The sequence below is a fragment of the Calliopsis andreniformis genome, chromosome 9 (genome assembly GCF_051401765.1).
Source record: "Calliopsis andreniformis isolate RMS-2024a chromosome 9, iyCalAndr_principal, whole genome shotgun sequence".
NCBI lineage: Eukaryota > Metazoa > Arthropoda > Insecta > Hymenoptera > Andrenidae > Calliopsis > Calliopsis andreniformis.
Window position 1 is genome coordinate 2,173,553 of NC_135070.1, and position 23,988 is coordinate 2,197,540.

A 23,988-nucleotide genomic window follows, 5' to 3' on the forward strand; every position below is an offset into this window, starting at 1 on the left:
AAGACGTGTACCGCATGGAAGCCTAACCTTAGTTAGAATAACATATTTTGTAAACGCTATATGTATTCTATTATTGTAACAGAAAGTATGCATTTTTTCGGTGGATTATTGTGTAAACTGTAAACTTGTATACGTATTTTTATGTAACATGATCTGTACCATAAAATAATCTTTCTAAATTGTAAATTATATTAATCTAACCTATACAATAGGAGAAAATAATATACTCAATCATTATCTCAGTTCTGATAGGAGCTCATTCTCCTTAATATTAATCGAACATGGGTAAGGGTCATAGACATCTAAAGAATTTAAAAGCTGAAAAGGCAAAAGTGAAATTGAAAGCAAGCAAAACAAAACAGTTACCAAAAGGATTAAATGTCACAAATCCAACATTTAAAGTTAAAAAAATTGTGATACGTGAGCAATTAAAACACAGAGATGAAACAGAAATTCTTAGTAGAAGGAAACTTAATGTTAAGGTAATATTATCAATTATTAATTGTAATTATCATCTTGTAATTGTTACATTGGCGTTCATTTAATGTTCATAGATTGAATTAAATAAGATATAGAAAAGATCTATTTAGTATATAACATAGATTCAGTTTATTTATGTCGTTATGCAATGATATTTATTTCATTAAAACCACTTCAAAGTGCTAATAAAAATAGTATACGAATATGCAGTGCTCAAGAAATGTGAATATTGAATGAGCTCTACTATACATATTTAAAATTTTCCTTATTACATATGTACAACTTTCAGGATCTATTGTCACGTCTTCAACATCATAATACAACAGTTCGACAAGATGCTATGAGAGAACTAAAAGAAATATTGTTACAGCATTCTCCAGAACTATTGAGTTCACAATTTGGATCTCTTTTGCAAGGCATTTGTGCATTGTCTCTTGATAAAGAGAGGGGCATAAGACATGATTCTTTGAAAGTTCTGAGTTTAATTTTAGGTCCTGTTTCTAATGATCAATTGAATCCTTATTGTGATGTTTTAATTTCTTACTTGAAATGTGCTATGACACACATAGATCCTCGTATTAAAGAAGATGCTCTGCTTTTCTTAGATGTACTTGTACAAAATTGTAGTAATATTTTGGCAAGAAATAGTCATAAAGTGTTACCAAATTTTTTAGACATGATATCTAAACTTCATACAGAGATGAAACCTGGGAGACAATTAGTAACAACATTAAATACCAAAAATACTAATGTTAAATGGAGAATAAAAGTATTAGAAAGGTTAGCTACTATGTTTAGTGCTATTGTTAACTTCTATAAATCTCGGCAAGTTGTTGAGAGTGACATGACTACACAAGTTATACATATAGATAAAAGTACTGGATACATTCCAGTTTACTTACATACAAATTTTCAAAACTGTGAAATTGATTTTGATTCACAAAATGATAATTTGAAAGAAAGTACCATTGAGAAAAATTTAGATGCTGAAGAACTAATGAAATATGTAGAATTATTAATGCCACTTATATTTGAGAGTTGGATTGAAGTATGTCCAGATGAAAAAAATATAGATAATTCTGCATTACTATTATCTAGTGAAGCCTTAGAATTATTAAAAAGTGCTGTAGATATTATACAATTAATAATTGAGTGTATAGATATACTCTATGTTGAATGTGACGTGAACATGAAATATTGGTTTAAAAATAATTTTCAGAATACTTATATAAAAAATTTACTTTCAAAATTCCCCTATAATAAATTAAATGCAGCTGGTGGTTTCATTACATCTATACGGAACAGGAAACGTCAAGAAGATTTTACAGTGGATGAATCATATGATGTATGCTTAGGGCATAATTTAGGACTTTGTCAAATTTATGTATGGTTTACATCGATACATAATGATGACAAAGTGATACCTAAATTAAATAAAAATTATACTATGTCCGTGATTAGGTATTTAAATGGTACTAGAATGATTATATTATTTTATACTGGTAACAATTTTTTTGTATTTAAATTTCATGTTTTTGTTTTTTATAGAAAAACTTGAAAATTGGTCAAGCATAAATAATGTTGTATTGCCTCAATTGATTAAACTTCTAAGAACATTGTTTTTGAGAGCAAGTAAAGTTTGGTACAAAAATCAGCTTGACCTCAGTGTAACATTACAATTGGTTGTAAATGCATGTTGTAATCAATCAAAGAAAGAAATGCAATTGCAGTTATTTTCCGTAATTAGTGATATTGTATTAAATCATTCTCTGTATGAATTGCATAGGTAACTACTGTAACATGTATTTTTTTTAAATGTTTTCTATCGTATTTAAATTTAATAATATTCTTTACTGAATAAGAACACTTCGAATTTTGTATAAAAATCAGTGATATGTTACAGAGAACATGCATTTAAAGAATTCATTTCAACGCTACCAAATCTTCTTCTGAAGCCAAAAATACATGAGAATACAATACAGATAATAAACAAAGTTGTGCTCCGTTACAGAGATTGGATTCAAAAAGAACTTGTAGCAAACTATGATGAAATAATAGGTAAATGTAATTAAAAATATTTTTATTACTATACATTTGTATATAAACAGTAAATCTATTATTTAAACAATATTTATATGTTATTTACAGAAAATGCAAAGAAAATTGAAATCATTGGATCCGAAGATGATAAGCAATCCCGACTTATGATATGTAATTTGTTTTACTTCTTAGATACTCAAATTTTCTATTAAGTAAGAAATATTTTTTATGATAAATATATACTTTATATAAAAGTTTTTTATTTAAAATATCTAAAAAGAAATAGTATTTTATCCTTTTTAATAAGTTAATAATTCTTGTACTATGAAAATGTTGCAGAGTTTCTAATAGAATGCAATCGTTAAAATTGTTAAATTAATACACTTCAACAACAATTAAAAACAAATGATACATTATTACATTTAACAAACTTTGTACAATATTTTTAGTACTATTTTGCAGTAAAATTTTTAACAGTTTTGGAACTATTCCATAATACTTATACAGTAGAGTGCCCTATAATATAAAGACAATACTTTAGGGACTGATTCAGCACCTAAAACAATGAAAGAAGTTCATATAAATATATGTCCTTTTTAACCGTATTTACAAGTTATAGCACGTTTTGTATTCTGTCATTTCGTAATTGATATCGTATTGGTTTGATTATTTTTGCTGGAAATGCTCAAGGTGTCTACCTTGCATTTCAATGTATGTCTAGGGATGCCGTCATCGATATGACTACTCTTACAATATTCCCTGATTTGTTAAAACTCTTGTTTAATTTTGTATTGATTGTCAATAGGATATATATTTATATGAACTTTTTTTATTCTTTCTTTTTTTTATTTTATTACTCACTTGTTATAGGACATCCTGTATACAAATACTGATATAAAAGTTGTTTTTTATCTGTTGATTGTATTTTGTACTATTAACTGTATTTGAAGCTATTCGTTTGTAGTAAAATTTTTTATTAAGTATATGTGTATATATTTTAGACTTTAGTTATCATATTCGTATTTTGCTTTAGTTCGTCATCTACAAATGTATAATTATCAAATGCATATGACCCATTATGGTCTTTGTTTAATTCTGTTGTTGAATTATGCCTTTTACTTTCTAGATTTTTTTCAATTTCATTTACACAGGGTTGCTCTTCTGTACATGTTACGTTAATAATATTTTCTACACTTGGCGTTAATGGTAAAATAGGCAATTCTTTATCAAGTTTTGGCCAACTTAAATTGTTCTTTAGTTCATGTTCTATTCTTAAATATCTCTTTTTCGATTTCTCAGGCCTATAAAACTTGTATTTTAATTTTTTCTCAACTAAGTATTCTATTAGAAATGTTTCAACAAATATACAAACTATGAAATTTGTCAAAGCAAGTGCTAAAATAATGATCCTCCAGTCGTAAACTGGAGGCACTTGTAGCTCAAGTAAATTTATTATCCATTCTGCAGGATAAACTGTAATATATATACAAACAATAGTTAGTAAAATTATGGAAACTATAAACGCAACGTTTGTATAAATAGCTTTTCGATATGGTTTTCCGCGTGAAAATATTAGTGCCATCGTTATATACTGAAACATAGAAACACAGAATACAGAATAATTCTCGTAACATTTGTATTCAGTATTGGTACTATGAACGAACGGGGTAAACCACGGAAAATTGCGTACTGCGTGATATGCAGTAACTTGGAAAATAGTCATGATGAACATGTGTATAGTTAAAGAGAAAATAGTTTTAAAACTAAGTAGACTAGTCATTGGAGGCTGTTTTACCAATTTTTTTTCATATGCTTGAGTTTTCCCGAAAAACGAGGCAAAATTAACTATAAGACAAATATCAATGAACAAGAATTCCAGGTCCGTCAAATTTGAGTCAATTGCGTAGAGAATAGTAACAGATAAAAATTCTGTGAGAGAATAAGTAACCATGAATTTAAAAATTCCAAATGATGTTACTAAGGCAGCACGTCCTTCCCTTATCACTCTTGGTACACAAGTAATGTTAGGAATCTTTGAGGTAAAAGGACTTGCGACGCTGAAAGAAAATATTTTATCAAACATTAACACAATTGATCAAAGAACGTTAAAAAAAATATAATCATACATTTCTTTTATATTATATAGAAATTAAAAATATGAAATAAAAATATCCGTTAATGTAACTTTGAAACGTTACCTCGATTCTGCCTCGGATAAGGATATACCGACGTGTGCGGCTCTCAAAGCACCACAATCATTAGCACCGTCTCCACACATAGCTAACAAATTAAAGAAACATTTTGAAGCAACTGGTCTGCCATATAAAGCAATGAACTACGGTCAACGTTAAAAGAGGATCCATACCCACATAATAACCGAGTTGCATCAACTCTAACACTAGTTGTTGCTTCTGATCACTAGTCATTCTGGCAAATATTGCACCGCGGATGCAAATCTTGGGTACAATTTCTGGATAATGTTCGCGCAATAATTGCCACGACTGACCGCTTAAAGCAAACCGATAGTTATAATTACCCACGTTCTGTTCCATATCCTGTAACTCTGATATCGTGAGATTCTTATCACGAAGATTCTAGGAGAGGTAGAAAAGGAAACAGTTATTTCTCACATTTTCCTGAATATTTGAAAAATTACAGATGAAGTTAAACAACATTACCAGTTTCGAAGATAATTTTTGAGCATTAAAATAAATCTCTGGTTGTACTTTATTCTCTTTCATAACTACAGTTACGTCTATCACTGTTTCTTCCGGTGATAAAATGCCGCACTCTTTTGCAACGCTCACTGCAGTTTGAATATTGTCTCCTAAAATAATTCCCTTTAATGTCACGTAAAGTAATAAACCAGGTAATAAACAAGTAATAATGAAATTAATTCTTTGTTTGTCGCAAATAAATTGCAAGAATTTAATTACCCGTTATCATCAACACATGTATGTTTGCCGTCCTGAGTTCCTTGATTACCGGTATAGTGGGTGCTTTCAATCTATTCTCCATAATAACCAAACCCAAAAATTCGAGATTCTGTTCGACTGCGTTTCGATGCAATTTTGGTATCTAAAAATTCAAGTTTCAAGAGAATATTACAATATACCTTAAATATTACTCTTCTTCAAATAATATCTGGTTACCGTAGAACTAATTTCAGACAATACTGATCGGCCCATGGCTATAACACGATAGCCCTGTTCCGTGTACCGTTTCAAACAGAACATGATGTCCTTTGGAATGGTTTCAGGCTTGCTTAAGCTGAGTATCATCTCAGGCGATCCTTTCGTATAGGCTTTGAAAGTTTCTGATCCTTGTGCACGTACTATCACAGACATTCGTTGCAGAGAGCTTGAAAATTGATACTGCTGTACTATTTCGATCTCAGATATTTCGTTCATGTTCTTCGTGAAACTGTTCTTCTTTGGCGGTTTCACTATCATTTGCGCTATAAGATCGTGCTTGTTTGAATGTACAGTTTCAGATTCTTCTAATATCCAACCGGTACTCTCAAACATCTATGGATACAAAAATGATAATGATCAAGAATTTGAATTTATTTAATTCTAACTTAAATTATAATTTGTGATTATTTCCAACAGCAATTACCTTAACATCTAGAGGATCTCCACAGAGTTCACCATCAATCAGATTTAAACTGTGACAGACTAACATCCCCTCGAAAAGTGGGTGATCGCTCAGTTTAGGAACAGTCCTCTCTGATTCACCGAGGACCCCGTTTGTACAGGGCACGATGCCCCACATATCCAAACCATCCTCCGTTAAAGTACCCGTCTACGGAGGCAAATGAGATGCTTGAGTTAAACGAATTTTATACCAGCTCAATAGGACGATCTATTTTTCTCGTAATTTTATCATATACCATAGTAGCAACCCTTACTTTATCGAAGCATATGCAATTTACACTCCCTGATACATTAATCACTCTATTGTTAATACAATATATCTGCGCTCGTTTCAGTCTCGCCTGAGCGTATAATTTCCCCACTGTCATTGCTGCTGGCAATGCTGGCGGAATCACTATCGTTATTATATCTAACGCTTTTATAGCTATGTGACCGGCTGTAATTCCTCTAAAAGCCTACAAGAAAAAGATAGTATAAAGAAAACATTGCTTTTTAAAATGTATTGGAAAAAAATAAATTACTGTCTCAGTAAGTGGATAACCGAAAAATATATATCTCGATACTTGAATTGCATTCTAGTAACAGCTGGGTTTTTATTAAAATTTAAGCTTAAAATTTAAATAAATTTAGTGTCAGTGTTCGGATAACGGGACATGATCGGCTATTGAGATATTTACCTTAGAAGCACATTGTAAAGAAAAAAGAGAAATCAAAATTAATACGTACCTTAGTCACAACAGTGTATATAAAGCCACAAGTTGCAATAAGCGCAAGTATCCCGATAAATTTATAAGAATCTTGATCGAATTTAAAATCTGCTGGCGGAGGATAAAGGATAGCAGCAACTAAGCTGCCTTTATTAGTGTGAAAACCAGTTCGAATGACTCGTGCTAGAACTGGTCCATTGCCGTAAGATCTAATAGGAAAAATCGGTTAATTATAATTTGCCCAGATATATAGCGTAGTAAATTAAGGCAATGAACGAAACTGTCGTCTAATATAAACAGATAATAATTAATCGTGGTCCTGCAAGAGGCTGAACTCCTCATCTTCTAATATTTCTGTCACATCACTTATCCTAGTGTTCTAAACATGTTTATTTTACCGTTTGATTAATTTCATGACCACGCTATATTTTTGGACCAACTATATAAAATTTTACGATTTGTATTGTGTGTGAAAATTTGATAAAATACTGGTATTATACCTAGTTTGAATAATAGTAGTGCCGCTATATATGGTGTGATGAGAGCATTCTTTAGGATCGTATAAAACGTGCCGCGATGGCAGTGAGGTTTTCGTTACTGGTACCGATTCTCCTGCAACATAAAACCACAATTTGTTAGTATTGTGAAAATCGTGGAAGCATTAGATCTTAACTATTAAGACCTCACCTGTCAACATAGACTCGTTTAGTATGCATTGTCCTGTTAATAATACTGCATCGCAAACAACTGTAGCTTGATGTTTGGGCAATTCTATAATGTCACCAGGTACGAGTTCATTGCTCGATATATTTTCTGACACTGTAGAACTCCTATGTACACGAACTGTTTCTGTGGACGCGACTGTGCCACGAAGATTGAGTTGATTCTAGAAAATAAGAAATTTGACCGTCAGTGAAAACATATCGGACGTATAAGACAACACTATTGGACTTAAGGAGGCAAATCACTGTGACGGCTAAAAATAAAGACTATTTTCAAGAACTTTTTTGAGTAAATTTAAAGTTTTTTCTGAAAAATTTTTAATACTTTCGAAAAATACATTTTTTGAGCTATTTTTCTTAAAATTTCACAGAAAAATATTAACTATTGCAGTCACAGTAGTAATCAGTGTAAGAGGTATCAAAAAATTTGTTGAAAAAAGGTGGACGTGTAACTTGTCGCTACAAGTTCTGAAATGAGTAATCATTCCATTTTCTCAAACTTTAACAGAAAAAGGACAGAGAAAGAAATGAAAAAGGAATCTGTTATAAAATGGTAAAACTTTGAACAAAAACTGTCGAAAATGTTTGAAGTCAGCACTTCTTTTAATATTACGTAAGAACTAATTATTTAGTACAAAAATTCTGCACGTGCAACTAAAGAAAATAGAAGCAACCACCGAAAATTTGGAATAAGATGAAAATTAACTGAATTATCGATTCGCACAGTTTCAAGAACATGTTTTCGAGAAAGATGCGTTTAAAGTTTAAAGCGGCCAGTTACGAGCATTACGTTACAGTTACTAAAACTTCTGTAACTTTATCATTTTTGTGAATTTTATTTTAATATTTTAAAGAATTATTTTTGAAATCCTAAACATTAAAAAAGACAAAAGAAAAATTGTGATTTTTTTTCAACCCGTAACAGTGGTTTCCTCTCTTAAATCGTTTATTATTATTTGTAGACTATTTACACGGTAATAGGCTGAAAGTATTAAGAAATAATGAAAGTAATTTCTCGTACCTTACGAGTTTGTATTATGGTACTTGTAATTCCGAACAATGACATGCAAATGATTGCTGCTGTATAGTACAAGTAGCCATCGGTAAACCATACACAGAGAGTAAAGGCTTGGAAAATATAAAATGGATTTAAGACTTCCAATACCAGCAACACGCCTATACTTTGCACGGGAACCACGATTTCGTTGGTTCCGTATACTAGACGTCTGAAAAAAGTAACATCTTTTTGGTTTGGTTGACGGAACTGTTTGACTAGGACTTATGAGAATGTTTACATTTTAGAGCTTTTGAATCTTTTAATATCTGTATTAGCTTTTACGAGGGTCACATTTATACTTTTAGAGTTCTCAGACGTAACATCATTATGAGATTTCAAAAGAACAAGTCTATTTCAATTAATCAAATTCATACACAGTTTTTTAAAGTTTATTGAAATTAATATAACACGTTACAATAAAAATAACACAACACTGGTATTATATATTTGCAATTAAAATAGTATAAAAATAAATTAATTTAAATTTAAATTAAAAAAAAATAATACCTAAATTGCACAGTTAAAATAAACATGTATTTCGTATCAAGAGGCTGGGGCAACGCGATATATTTTAAGGAATTTTCCTACACTAGACTGTTTTTTATATTGTTGATTGTAAAGAATAAGATTTTAAAATGTAGTCTCATAGACTATGAGGCCAGATTGCACTTAACATGTCTTATGGAAAATGTGGGCCTGGTTTTTACATATTAGTGTTTCAGAATGTACCGCTCAAAATAGTTAGAAGAGCATTTATTGTTAAGTAGGGACTGTATTGAAATATCAGGAACCACAAAAATCCTATATACATATAAAAAATAGTAATGGTCCTTGCCAATTTATTTGTTTCGTTATCCAATTATGATTATAGAGGAAGTATTAAAAACAATTAAATAATAGAAAGATAAAATAATAAAATAGCTCAAGTAATTATTTTGAGCAGTCTATGATCTAAAACTTGAATCACAATTTTACGATACCTAAGGCATTGTTCTTCTTTAGAGAGTCCTTGATTACTGCTAAGATGAAGATCCGAGCACAACGTGTACTTGTCCAAGCCTACCAGTTTCGAAAATGCATTCTGTGTGATGTCCCAGACATAACACTGCTTCTTGCACCAAAAAGCTTTGTACTCGAGTACCTCGCATTGCGTACCATTCTCCAAATTAATTTTCAGCTTTCTATGTCTAATCTTGTCGACCAAATGTTCGTCGTTTTTGTCCAAGCTGTTTGATACATCTTGAGCGCTATTCGAAGAAAGAAAGAAACTGCTTGATCGATATAGAAACCAGTATTAATAGAAAATGCAAAGTTAGACTGACCTTAGATTCTTCGCAGAAATCGTTTTTATTTCTTTTACGGAGTACGACTTATATTTTCCTTGGTAATTATCCTGCATTCGTAATAATGCTACTGATTAGTAACTTCATGATTAATTCAGTTCAACGATGAACTTTCATCTTTACGTGATGCTACTAATCTCTTAATAAATGTCAAGTTATTTTAATTTTTAATTGCTAATGCTTTAATGATGCATACAGGTCGAATAAAAGTCCTAAACTGTCTAAGATATCGTACGAAGGTAGCTTCTTTTACGTTTCATTAGCAATCAATGTCTCTGTTATTGCGTCTATTATCGTAAATCATTTTATATTTGAAATTTTTTAAAAAACTTAAGTCTTGAAACTGTTGCGCTTACAAATTAAAAAAAAACAGCAAGTTGATATAATTGAAATTATAATTGAATATAGTATAATTGAAATTAATTAAGATAATTGAACAATTTTACTACATGATTTGGAGTAACAGCGGAGCTGCGCTTAGGGGATTTTACACCTAAAACTTTAGGGCCCCGGGAGCACATTTTCTCGTTACCCGTTCGATTTCATTTTATAAACATTATTTTTTTATGAATTCAAATCATTTTAGGGAATGAGAGTAAATAAAATTTGGTAAAAAAATTACATGTATACCCTTAGGTATATTTGTACCCATGGTATAGATGTATAGATATGTAATATTAATAATAATAATAAAGTCACATATGGCAATCCTTACAGACACAAGTAATTTCGTTGCACGACTCAAGGGACACTTCTTGTGAGTCGCGTACAGGTGCAGTTGAGGGTACCAGTGGAAGAAGAGTCTGACCCAACCAATGGTCAACACATAACAGATATAAGTGAAAACGCTTTTTAATTTGCTTTTCTCATATCCATAAATACGCTAAAAGTTTATACATTTAATTAAATATGACCAAGATTCATTACTGTAATTTTTGTTTGTTTGCTATAAAAGATATTTACCATATCTTCATCTTGACCAGTATGGATCTTTTGCCACTGAATTTCCGACGTTTGGTCATTCTTTACTCCTGAATAAAGAAAATGTAAGAAATCTTTATTACTTGTTCGATATACGGAAACTTCTAAATACAAGCCAGTTTTTCAATAATTTTTCAGGAAATTGACATCATTAACACGTTTACTGCCAACTATGAGTATTTCGTACTAATGCAGTAGAAGTGAAAGTTTGGTGTACAGGAACAAACTATGCCCGAGGAGCATGGCAGCGAATGTGTTAATACTGTTCTTCTTTCAAAGGTGAGGTATGATAATCTTTGTCCTTATTATTTCCAATCTATTTATTACTTACATAAAGAACGAAAGCACGTTGCCGAGTGTCAACATCGAATTAAAATTAAAGGGAACACAGTATCTGTGAAACACTTAGAGGTGTCGATGCTTTTCTTCGATATCATTCATTGAATAAAATCGTTAGAACTTTCATAAAATGAATATTTTCAAGTAAAAGAAATTCTATAATTTCTCTATAAATAGCATCCTTTTAAATTGCGTTAACACCTTGCTCGTTATCCGGTCATCAAACGCGAGATTGCATCTTAAGTTAGGAGAAACAAGTACACGATATCCGAGAAACGTGCAGAATCGACTTCTGTTATCAAGATGTAAATAGATGTCCTTTTCTAGATACCCTTATCCTCTAGTAGCTCGCGTGCGCCTTGTCTATTGACATTGTAAAATCGGCTCGTAAGAAACACGAGCGAGCACGTGATTCGACGATGACTATCATTTGCGAACAATCGTTTGCGTATCTTACGTCCCTCAATTGACACGCCCTGATTCCGATTAAATGTTCCTCTTAGCGCATAAGTGAAATACCCGAAAATGTTTATACGTAAGTTGTACACTTAATGCATCTTTAGAATATAAAAACTTTAAAAATCGAGAAAGAAAAATCTTTATTACCAAATTATTTGAAACTAGTAACTAAATTGCAGATTTTTATACAATTTTATATTTTTATAAACATAGTTAAAGAAATGGAACCTAAATAAAAATTTGCTTTACCTTTCAAATACTATAATTTGTATTTTTCATATTTTCTATAGTTTTTAATATTATTATACAATATTTAATATTAAAGTATACAAATCCGCAGACTACTGATGACGATAGAAAAAAGCATTAAGTTAAATCAATTTTTCTGGAAAATGTATATTATAAGGCAATTTATTTTTTTTAGCAGTCCGTTTTTTTTATTTCTGGGGGTGATTTTACATTATAAAATAAGACGAAAATCAAGTGATGAAATTGTGGTCGTAGCATGCGTTTTTATTTGTTGACGTTTAAAAAGTTGTCAAAAAGCCTGGTCAATCTATGATGGATCTGCGTTTAATGAGTCAAGAAGTAAGTGTACAACTGTGAAGATGAGATTATTACTCAATGAAACTCTGATTGATCCACTGAACGCACGGTTCTGATAAACGGATTGTCGAGCTTCAGGATCTTTTTACTCGAATTTATGAACTTTTTAAATATGTTTATTTTTTGTACCTATTTTAACCTATTACTTCTTATTGAATATCATGTATGTCTTGAGATGTCAACTTGTATAGTAGATCACTTATCAATGAATAAAATACTCTGATCTACGTTACACCCATATAGCACAGAGACGTCTTAAAACACCGTAAAAACGTCTTAAAGATATCCAATAAAGTCTTAGAAATGTCCAAAAGGCGTCTTGGAGATGTCCAAAGTTATTAATCAGAATGTCTTTAGGACATTTTAAAAAACATTCATACGACGTCTTCAAAACGTCTAAAGTGTATCTATAAGACAAAAAATAGACGTCTCTAAGATGTTCAAAAACGTAAGTCTTTAAGACATCCATGTAACCTGTCTTTAAGATATATTATGGACGTAAATTCTTTAAGGAAGTCTTTAAGGCATATGCTTTTGAATATTCTTAACACGTTCAAATTATGTCGTAAGACGTTCAGACATAAAACGGGCATAAAGTAGACGTCTTTAAGAAGTCGTGTACTATCTGGGCAGTTACATGAAGGTAATAAAATAAACGTTGGATCTTACGCTGAATTCTGCTATTTGTACTCCTTTTGCTTTATCTATTAAGAATAGCTGTTCGCTTGAAATAGAGTGTATCTTACTACCTAGCTTGGAAGTTAATTTTTCAAATAGTAATGTCAAGAATAGTTTACTTGGTATGCACTACACTACAGTGTTCATACATTAACACCTCGCTAGTGATGTTAGAGTTCTTTCGAAGCACCTGCATGTAGATTCAAGTAAGTTGGAGCAGGTGTGAACAAGATAGAGCAGGTTGAAACAAGTTGATGCTTGAAACGAGCTAGAACTGATTGAAGCCAGTCGGAACATATCCAGGAAAAATATAATAAAATAGTGTAGGTTAATGCAAAATATATTTCTAAAACAGATTGGAAAAATCAAGAAGAATTAAAATAGATTACAAATGATAGCATTGTCTTTTTTGATCTGTCATCTCAGGGTTAGTTGATAGAATGACCTTGCATGACCTTAACTGTACACTGTACACGATCTTCAAATATTTAATTCTAAAGCAATCTTACTTACAAATAGGTAATGATTCTTATTAACATGTAGGTAATACGATCTTACACTTATATATCGTTATCTATTTTGTCGTTATAATGAATATCCAATTTATTATACTTTTTTGTCTTCCTTTATTTAATTAGCACACAAACTTCCTAATTTTTTAATATTAACGTTTTTTTAACTGTAAATTGTTTCATATTTCTTGAAATCAAATATACACATAAAAAAGAGACGTTTAATACTCAGTACTCACCATTAGATGTTCTCATAACTTCAGACTTAAGCTGTTTAAACTCTATTGAATTCTTCGAGCTATTCCCTCAAATTTGAGTCGCCGTCAAATGAGAATTTCCACCTGGACGACCCGATGCTGTAAGCAAATATAAAATTTACCCTTAGAAATATATTGAATCTTCATGACTACTTCCATCAGCATACAGAAAAATTATTACCAAAGGATTCGAATTAAAAAACATTTTCTCGAAATAATTATATTTAGCTACAAATTGAATCAAATTTGCCTCCATTGATATACGTATTTATTTACTAGAATTTTTCATATTTTGATCACATAACAAGAAAAAAATTTACCGTCCAAAAGTTTAAAACCTCTTTTGCGTTGTATTTTAGCCTAAGCGCACACCTACCGACAATCGGTGATCGTCAATTTTGTCGGTCTGAAGGCCGATTGTAGACTGAACAATCCTTCTTTTTCTATCTAATGCATAAGAAGACAATCGACATATAAAATTTGTAATCGGCCTTTGGACCAACAATAGATCCATTTCAGAGATGAGCGGAGCGTCCGCGTCCGCTTGCGGATGAAATTACCTTATGTTATAACGCGCGGATCATCCGCGAAGCTGTGAATGCTTCTGTGCAATACATATAAGTATTTTCATCCACGCGTGTAGCGCGAACGCTCCGCTCAACTCTGAAACGGGCCTTACACTTATGCACAGAGACTTTACCATTTTTATAGTGTTATTTCTGAATATAGTTTATAATCTAAATAACATAAAACAATGTTGTGATAGTAATTACATTTATTATGATATATATCATAATTATACTTATTTGACGATAACTTTAATTATACTTATTAAAAACGATTATTGACACCAAACTTCTGACCGATAGTATGGCAGAAACTCGAACGAATTTTGAGAGACAAGAATCAGGTATTATGCTTAAGCACACAGAATTAACACAGAATTTTGTCCGTCTGGGTTAGGTAACTGGGTTAGGCACTTTCGTTAAAAGCCGATTACAGACTTAACAAAATTTTATAAATTGATTGTCTTCTTATCCATCAGATAGAAAAAGAAGTTTTATTCAGTTTGTAATCGATCTTTAGTTACACCAACAAAAATGTCCGTCGTGTGCGCCTAGGCTATTAGTTACATAAGTATTTCCATTTTTACTTTAATTTTAAAATCTGCTCAATTTTATATTTTTCAATAATAATCCTCTGGGTTAGAAAATATCCGCCATCAAAGAACACGCAGCAGCAATGTACTTGTACATTATCTCCTAATATGTAAAACCTTTTACCGAAAAAATTTAGTTTTTGTAAAAAGGGTTCTTTTATTTGTATTTTTCCGGGCTTTTAACTACATGCAAGCTCTTAAGAGAGGAATTAAATGAAGTTCACCTTTAAACGTTCATTGAATTAGGAACAGCTGATTAAGTTTCTCTTGAGGAATTAAATGGCGTAAGGAAAAGGTATGCTAATGAATCCATTCCGCGAAAGAAGATACGGTCAGGATAGACGTCAAATAGGCAGTTTGATAACGAACGTGATTACGGTGACCGTGCACTTGAGCTACATAGTCGGCATAATAAACTGTCGGCTGACCAAGTAACGAACTTATGTTTCGCGAGCCATGTGCCATAGTCGACCTATGCGATTTTAGTCTTGTTTTCGATTCAGATGAGGTGAATCAAAAATATAACGAGATAATTGTCCTCTATGCAACTACCAGATAATAGTTAAGTCGTTTTGTTCTTCAGAGCAGCAGTGTGCTCTTACTATAATAGCTGGTTATTTAACACACATTCTACACTTCTAGTGGATTTAACTATTTGTTGAACACAAAAAAATATTGTTTGTTATACCGTAAAAGTTTCTATACAACTCAACAACTAAATATAATACTAGAATGGTTATTAAGAAAATGTAAACCACACTATATTGCGATAATACCATTGAATTTTAGATCTGAGTTACGGATCTAATGATACACACGATTAAAGTTTTTTATACGTAACACTCCAAAAAATGTACACGATTACTCCTACGCTTCGCATATATTTTGCGTCGCGGCACTGCCGCACTGCTTGATGTTCGAAAAGTTCCTATTAGCAAAATAATTGCAGTATTTCTTCGCGATAAAGCAAATATGAGCTATTTGCATTTGACTTGATAACGACAACGTATTTTTTGTTATAAGCTCACCGCAAGTGATTCATATACCTATAAGAAGATGACACTATAGACTGTTTTAACAGATCCATTAAAAAAAGTGACAAGAATACCCACTTTCGTTATGCTTAAATCTTTGATCGTCCTTTTACATAAATTTTTGCGATTATATTTTTCTTATCATTTCGTGAGTTATCGTATCAAAATGAAATGTTGTTGACAGTTGTTGAAATCGAAATTGCTTTCAAGTATTTATTGGTCTTACTGTTTAGCAATCTGAATTTAAATATTTAAAAATTTTGAATTCTATTTGATTGTCTAAAATTTCTAAACATTTCTACATATAGAAGAAACAGTCACTTTTCTTTAATACATTCTCTCTCGTCATTCTGACATATGTTGCTTCAAATCTTGTTATAATTATCTATTTTAATAAAATTCTCTGTGTAAGATCTGGCTGTTGAGTTGCAATTTGCATTTTTGGGTAGATAACATTGTCAAAACTACTTAATTCTATGGATTTGTCAAGCATACTAGAAAATTAGTAATTTGAAATTTACTCAAGTCATGAGAAATATTTTGTATAATCCACAATAACTTGTTTGTTAAACTTTCGTCTTTTTATTGTTCGTTAATTAATACGGTGTAATCACGTTTAACCATCGCTATCAATCGACTGCCACAAATTAAATTTCAGATATAGAACTGATTGGTCAAATATGATAATTATATTTAAGAAATAACTCATAATAGATAATTTGCAAATAACATTGTTTTATATTTTACTTTGTATTTGCTATATATTTCTTTCTGTTGGCATAAATTTTAACGTTTAGCTAAAACATGTAAGAATTTCGTTTATTATAAAAGTGGTGTAGGTCCATTTTTGGGAATACATATAAATAATTTGCGTATAAGTTAATGTTAAAAAATTGGTAATTTTAGTTTAAGAAAAATAAACTAACACCATTTTCATAACAAACGATTGTCATGTTACACTGATCGATTACAATCAATTATCATTATCTGTCTTTGATTTATTTACAATTTCTAACTTAATTGACAAATGTCAGAGCCGAGAGCCCATTACAATTAAATCGGTGAGTTAAAGAACAGTACAAATAAAAAATTAATCATTTTCAAATAATCTGAACGCTATATCTGGATCTCAAAGCCAAAGCGTGTTAAATCACACGCAAGATAAATTAATACACTCTGGCTCTAGGGTTCAGATATGTAAAAGATACAGATCTACGCGTTAGCATCAAATATCTCCAAATGGAGTTTTTGGACTCCTACAGTTCGTCAAAACAGATTCATTCATGATTCAAATGACAGCCACCATTCGGTGATCGCAGTGCTACAGTAACTTTACACTTTTCACGTGACATTAATAGTGTGAATCGACGTTTTTTTCTTGTTTTAAGTCTATTTTGCTATAATATGAAATAAATTTCCTATTATATATATATGCAACGTAGCATATAACTTCATATTACACGATTTTAATGTGTTTTTACCTTAAATAACACTTGGAAAATTTTGATAATCGATCGGTGGCAGGTAGCAGTCGATGATAGCCGATGGCTATCGCTAATCCTCGCGTAATTGCACGCAGTCGTGATTGATACAATAGAATTTCTGAGTGAGATCAAATGATTTGTTTGAAAAATAATTGGTTTAAGGAAACAAGAGCTTAACGCTTTAAAAGATTTACAAACAATACTCACAAACGCTAGACCACTATCAGCACTGAACATTAATCGAACTCAGCAGCTTACTTTCTTTGAAACACTATATTAGTCGGAAAAATTATTGATGATTGTCTATTACACCACTATATCAATAATTATGTGATAATGAAAGATTATATAGAAATTAGAAATAACTACAAACTCAAGAGTGTTAGATAATATGAAACATCGTCGTGATTTGTGATAAACTTTTCTAGTAGAGCACTTTACCGAGAATAAGCAGACTGTCACATTTTGCTAATAACATTCGCAGGATAACATGGGACTCGGATGACCTTGCACAATTTCTTTGTCTGACAGTTCTAACACCAGATCGATCATTTTGATTGCAAGGTGAACAAGTTCGTAACTTATACGAAAAACAGCTCTCCCGTAAAAAGGAGAGAATCTTTTCTCCGATAAAATATCTATATCAAATGTTGATCGTGTTTTCATAACAGGCATTGATGGCCTGATGAAAACGGTACTTCCTAACAAAAGAGCATTCGATTATCATTGTATATCATAGATCAAATTTGTGATAATACTGTGAAGGTGCATCAAGTATATTCTCATTCCTGATACAGTTCTAGTTTAAACCGGTTCAGAATGGAATTGAAAGTGCATAAGTCGTACCTTTAACTATGTACAGAGAGTTACCTGATTCCAATAATTATAACCATTTACGATAATTGGTCTCGATTATTGTACATCTTATTGTTCTCCGAGATCGAGGAAAACGTACTCAAATGTTCTGGACAAACAAAAGATATCCTTGACTTTGACAAAATTTTCCATCTCGGTGAGGTATTCAAGAATGAAAGAAATATGTATAATTGATTTACTGTTTTTACTGACATAACTTGACAGCACGAAGCGATACATGTGTCAAATAACGAACGAATAGACTGATTTAGCTGATAACAAAAATGACAAAAGGAATGACAAAAATTTCAACATTCGTGAATTGGGAAAGAACAAACGGTAATAGTTCAATGTGTGACACTAGGATTACAGATCGGAGAAGGAAACAGACTTCTCTGCTTCTGCTACAGTGGTAAAGAGTCTGCGGATTTTTATGCATTTATGTGAAATTTCAATGCGCAAAAAATATAGTATTCATGTAATATGCAAAAATGTGCAAAATATCGAAAATTGAACATAGTTTACAACATCTGAAAAGCGAAACAAATGTCCAACTAGCTTCTATTTCTCTAACTGTGATTATGAAAACAGAAAATAGGAATTTGCATAAACATCTACCATCTAGTGTTGAGAAATTTTACTTGACTTGTACTTTTTTTTTTGTTTTTACTGTACTTGACTGTTGAGAAATTTTAGTCTGTAATTTTTATAGTAAGCAGTGATACTGCGATTCATATACATATATAGCTATATTCAACTATCACTGTGTGACGGTAGCAACCATAGCCACGTAAGTATCTACTACCACAAAACTTTCAGTAAGACTAAAAACTGATTAAAAAACTAAATTATAATGTTGCATGTAACTTTTTACATTTTTAATTTTCTTATCCTAATTATCTTTTAATTTTAAATTCAAAAATAAGTAATTACCTCCTGAAGACTTACGTAAATTTGATTACTAATAGATTGCAAATCTTTATGCATTTATGGGGAATTTTAATACACGAAAAATACAGTACTTATATGATATGGATAAATGTAGAATATATCGCCACTTACATACACTTGATAATATTTGAACGGTGAAATAAATATGTAATTAGATTTCTACTTTTTTAGTTGTGTTTATGGAAATAGGAATTTGCATAAACATTCGCAATCTACCTACTAATAAACATCATGAATCATCGATGACTAATATGATATGAAAAACAATTTGAGGTTTCCTCATATCCGTATGAAACAACATTGTTTCTCGCCCCTGGAATTGGTTATCAGTAGACAGTGGATTTTTATGGATTTACAGAAATTGGTTCCATTACTTTAACTGTAGTTATGAAAATATGAAATTGCATAAAGACCCGCAGTCTAGCTATCCACTTGGATATTCTTGGATTACTGGATGTCTAAAGAATAGCTTCTCAACTAAAATATATATTTATCAAATAGATATTTTCATATTTCGATTGAAAAATATTAATAAATGAAAGAAATATTGTTGTTAATAGGAGGCATGTTCTTTTCCAGAGTTTGCTAGGAGACACTCTTCAGTACAAAGTATCTCAAGACAAAAATTCGTAAAATCTTAACAATAAATTAAAAGTAGAAATACTCGATAATTTTCAATATAAAAGTATTTTCTTAATACAGGGATCGTTAGAAAAACAAGTACTTATGTTAAGCAAACAAATTGATATTAATAAATAAAAATTCAAATTAAAAGCTGAACATGATAGATATTCTAACTTTTTGCGTTAATTCCGTTAGGTGTTTCAACTTTGAATTTAGATTTAAAATCTGTTCAATCTTTTGTCTGTATATTGTATATCCATCATTCAGACTGGCGAACACCTACCAATTAAAAAGTTGTTAACATATCGTGATCTAAATATGGGAAAATTCAGTGCAGCATTCATACTCTTCGATACCTAGCATCATCATAAGATCTCACACGAAATATATGTATAGTTTTTTAAGCTTATTCAAAATAGAAGTTGACATTTTCTAATAACTCACCTTAATAAAATAAAAATAAAGCCAGATCAAAATTAAATTACAGAAAAAAGTAATAATTAAATTGCCAAGTTAAAAGAAACACATCTGTTGTATCAAGAGGCTAAGGCAATGAGACATATTTCAAGGAATTTTTATATACTAGGTTCTTTTTGTACTGGTTTTTGTGAGGGGTAAGGTTTTAGAATGTGGCCCCAGCTTGCGCTCAATACCCGTTATGAAAAATCTAATTGATAGATATATGTTTTATTGGAAGAAAATTTGGTTTAATTCCTGTCTATACTTTTCACGCGTCAAACATTTTTTGACTGTGCAATTGTTTTTGTACTTTTAGGCAGATGTAACCCCCTACTTCGTCATTACAGAAATAAACAAAAAATATCATACGTAAGCTGCTTTGTCTCATCAGTCATTCGACAGAAAAAAGAGGCGCCTTTACGTAATGTATCCATTCTGTTGTGAAATGTGTGTCGCAAAGACTCCTTACATCGTGTCCTAGCATGGTGTGTGGTGAACGTTAGAAATGCATGTCGCTCTTCTACATTTTTAGATAAAGGCCGTTGTATAACGCAGCGCCTGCAACTTTGGATCCGCATCGTAACTCGTTATTTCGTAAAGTTTAATGACCTGTAGAAAAAATCAACAGGGCGGGCGGAAAGGAGAGGGGAAGTACAGAAGTTCCAACGGGGCATGACCCACCTCAAATCAAAAGTGTCATTTTCCATGCGATGCTGATTTAAACCACTTTCACTACCCCCTCTTCCTTCTTTTTTTTTTACAAACGATTAGGACCGATCGGTGAAGGGATTAAAATAGGTGATAAAAGGGAGGGGAGGGGATCAGGTTTTGAGGAAAATTCCAGAGAAAATATAGAATCTCTATTCACTGCAGAAATGACCTACTGCAGTTTATGTATGTTTTCCTCATCGTAGTTTCTCTCCTCAAATAATTGCAATTATTTCGAGAATTCAAAGAACATATTGTATACCTACCTCCGATGGCGATAATTTCAATGTATGGCGCAATGTATGGCGACATCAACCCATTACATATAGTTTTATAAAAATTTATAACTGTCATTTAATGGCTCGTTACAAGATTTCTTTTAATTAGAAGTCCTCAAATAGGTACATTAAATAGTACCAACAAATTTCAAATGGGTAAAGCTATATTATTGCTCAGCAATGTTTGTACCGATGTATTTTGTACATTAATGTTTTTTAAAAACCACATTTTATTCATATTTTTCCCTATTATAGTAATATTTCTATTAAATATCTAATCAATTTATTTTGTACGTTTAAATCTTTTAAATACCGAAATTGTTTGATTAATATACCACTATTGATAAAGCAAAACGAAGATACAACCTAATTCTTGTTTACTTCGCGTAAAAAGAACTTTCGCGCGTAGCATAACAAAAATACCGGCAAAAAATTGTATTATGTAGATAAAAACCTTGTTTATCAAAAGAAAAACATAAATAATGTATTTCTTCGTCGTTATCAGAACGTAGCAAAGAAACTATTGCAGAAGGATGTCTTCGGGCAACCACAGAAATAATTACCGTAAATATTTCGATAAAAAGTGACTTCTTCTATTATTAACTTACCCGAACTTTCAGCAATCCTTTCCTTGGTCCGATTCCTTTATTCTCGCAAGGACGTAGTCCAAGGTGTTTGCACGGATTCGTGCATTCCCAGTGAGCTTGCTTTCGTGCAATTTTCGACGCTTATTCACCCTTCGTCAATCTCAGAAGACTTACAAGTATCGTCTCGGTGCACCGTAGGACGATTTTTCCTCTCAATCTTACGGTCGAGCTTCTCGCGAGAGGTTTCGATTGAGAGAACAATCGAAAATTACCAACTCAAGGTAAGGACAATTAAAAGTAGGAGCCGTTCAAGCGTGTCCGAACCGTGTAAAAAAGTGAAATAACGACCGAAAGAGCTGACGTCTGTGATCGTGACGGAAATTAAGTGTTCGATTATGTTGCTGAAGGTGTTACAAGGTCGATACGCCTTTAAAAGAATTGAATCGAAAGTTGACTTCCGCCAGGATAGCCCAAGCTCGAGAATGTTAAATGAACGTCGGATAGCACCTTAAATATATTGCGAAATTTTCGTTGTTATTCGAGAATTGACACGATCTAGCTCATTTCCCCGTCGCTTCACCACCTGTTTCGCGCCGCGCACCGGTCTACACTGTGCGATTCTGTATCGTTACTGATCTCTGTTGCACAAATTTACTCCCACCCTGTCGCTCTATCGACGAGCGCTCGCTTTTCCCGCGGTTACCGATAGATCTGTGCTGAGAAAAATTCGAAACACACCTGAGTCTCCTTTTAGCGACGGATCTGTAAGTACCGTGTAAAAAAGTCGTGTAAAGAGAGGCGTGTAAAAATTGATTTACGAGTTATGTCTTACCACTTTACAATTTGCTGATTTTTGTACGCGGAACAGATCGACCGTGTAGAAGGAGACCTAGATGTTGATTTAATAGAAATAACGAACATAAAACATACGTGTAAACAAAATCTACTTTAAAACAGTGTTAAAATGCTACTGTTATTCGCAATAATGTAACTATTAATTACTTATAAAGTAATAGTAATTTTGTTATTGTTATCTTTCCTATCCCAAGCAAATAAAGTGTGTTAATTGAAACTTTCATTTTATAAATTTTTGTATTAATAAAGGAGTTTCATTTTTACTCATGTACAAAAGGGTTTCACTTAAACAAAAATAGTTGTTCTGCTTTGAAAAAGTAAAAATTTTGACAAGCAAATAAGCTTGTGTTGAAATCTTGAAATACTTAAGGCTTTGCTTAAAATAAGTCATCAAATTTTACAGTTTTTATTCCACCGCTGGTAATTATCATAATGTTGCTATATTAAAATAGTGTCATGATTAGAAAACTATTGATAAAATTATTGATGGTATTTCCTGTAGTATTTGTATCTCGAGTAAATGCAGGTCATGTACGTAAGGAATGAGTATCTTTGTATTGTTCATGTACTATTTTTTATTGTTTTGGTAACAAATATAAAAAATGATGAATCAAATATGGAAGTGATTGTTTGAAAATAAGATCAATCTTGCAAGTATGAGTAAGTATCTCGTTAGTATTACTTTTAAATAAATACTTTTTATAACTGTTTCTAGACACAGGCACATTCAGTGATAAAACTATTCGAACCTCATTACATTGACTTTTACGTTCTGTATTTTAATTTTTACAGTGAACAAAAAAACCATATTACATTATGTTTATAATATCATTTCTAGTTCTGGACAATAAACAATACACAATACACTTTCTTTGTTATATAACATAAAATAGCTGATTAATGTCAAAACTTCACTGCTCTTTATTTTGATTCAACTTTGTAATCTATTCTAATGTTTTAATTTGAACTAAATCGTCACGCTATAAACGATTAAATTAATTATCCTATGCTTAAGAAATGTATTTCATTTGAAGGAAGTATAACATATTAGATAGTAACTTATGTAAATTATGTAATTGCAGTATTCACTTATTGCATTAACGTACCATTGGAAAAAGCTAATTATGTAAAATACCATTTATAAAATAATTATAAAT

The 23,988-nt window shown here is 31.5% G+C and overlaps 2 protein-coding genes across 5 annotated transcripts; one reads left to right on the forward strand and one right to left on the reverse strand.

Moving 5' to 3' along the window:
• The first annotated feature begins 17 nt into the window (after positions 1-17).
• On the forward strand, positions 18-2,764 carry LOC143184182 (testis-expressed protein 10 homolog). The gene is made up of 5 exons (XM_076386232.1): positions 18-482; positions 770-1,952; positions 2,029-2,266; positions 2,384-2,538; positions 2,629-2,764. The coding sequence occupies exons 1-5, from the start codon at positions 282-284 to the stop codon at positions 2,730-2,732; spliced, it is 1,881 nt and encodes a 626-aa protein (XP_076242347.1). The 5' UTR covers positions 18-281; the 3' UTR covers positions 2,733-2,764.
• On the reverse strand, positions 2,608-22,569 carry LOC143184179 (polyamine-transporting ATPase 13A3). 4 transcript variants are annotated; one of them, XR_013002731.1, is made up of 19 exons: positions 21,998-22,569; positions 13,820-13,936; positions 10,969-11,036; positions 10,721-10,888; positions 9,985-10,055; positions 9,643-9,909; positions 8,627-8,831; positions 7,571-7,769; positions 7,384-7,495; positions 6,903-7,092; positions 6,431-6,631; positions 6,139-6,324; positions 5,673-6,047; positions 5,457-5,598; positions 5,199-5,347; positions 4,886-5,114; positions 4,719-4,800; positions 3,382-4,577; positions 2,608-3,036 (listed from the first exon to the last, which is right to left on the reverse strand). XR_013002731.1 is itself a non-coding variant. In XM_076386227.1 (18 exons), the coding sequence occupies exons 2-18, from the start codon at positions 13,833-13,835 to the stop codon at positions 3,518-3,520; spliced, it is 3,720 nt and encodes a 1,239-aa protein (XP_076242342.1). In that variant the 5' UTR covers positions 13,836-13,936; positions 21,998-22,569; the 3' UTR covers positions 2,610-3,517. The 4 variants fall into 4 exon arrangements, 3 of the variants coding, with proteins under 3 accessions (XP_076242342.1, XP_076242343.1, XP_076242344.1); XM_076386227.1 differs by having other exon boundaries at positions 2,610-4,577; XM_076386228.1 differs by lacking the exon at positions 21,998-22,569 and adding an exon at positions 14,214-14,273 and having other exon boundaries at positions 2,610-4,577.
• Positions 22,570-23,988: the final 1,419 nt, after the last annotated feature.

What these genes read in the sequence shown, in the direction of transcription:
- LOC143184182 (XM_076386232.1), top strand. Translation starts at nt 282, where the DNA reads ATGGGTAAGGGTCATAGACATCTAAAGAATTTAAAAGCTGAAAAGGCA. An exon ending in GAAGGAAACTTAATGTTAAG is followed by an intron (nt 483 to 769) that starts GTAATATTATCA and finishes TACAACTTTCAG; the next exon opens with GATCTATTGTCACGTCTTCA. An exon ending in AAACTATGATGAAATAATAG is followed by an intron (nt 2,539 to 2,628) that starts GTAAATGTAATT and finishes TGTTATTTACAG; the next exon opens with AAAATGCAAAGAAAATTGAA.
- LOC143184179 (XM_076386227.1), bottom strand. An exon ending in CCATAATACAAACTCGTAAG is followed by an intron (nt 7,770 to 8,626) that starts GTACGAGAAATT and finishes CTTATTTTCTAG; the next exon opens with AATCAACTCAATCTTCGTGG. An exon ending in TATACACTGTTGTGACTAAG is followed by an intron (nt 6,632 to 6,902) that starts GTACGTATTAAT and finishes TTTTTCTTGTAG; the next exon opens with GCTTTTAGAGGAATTACAGC.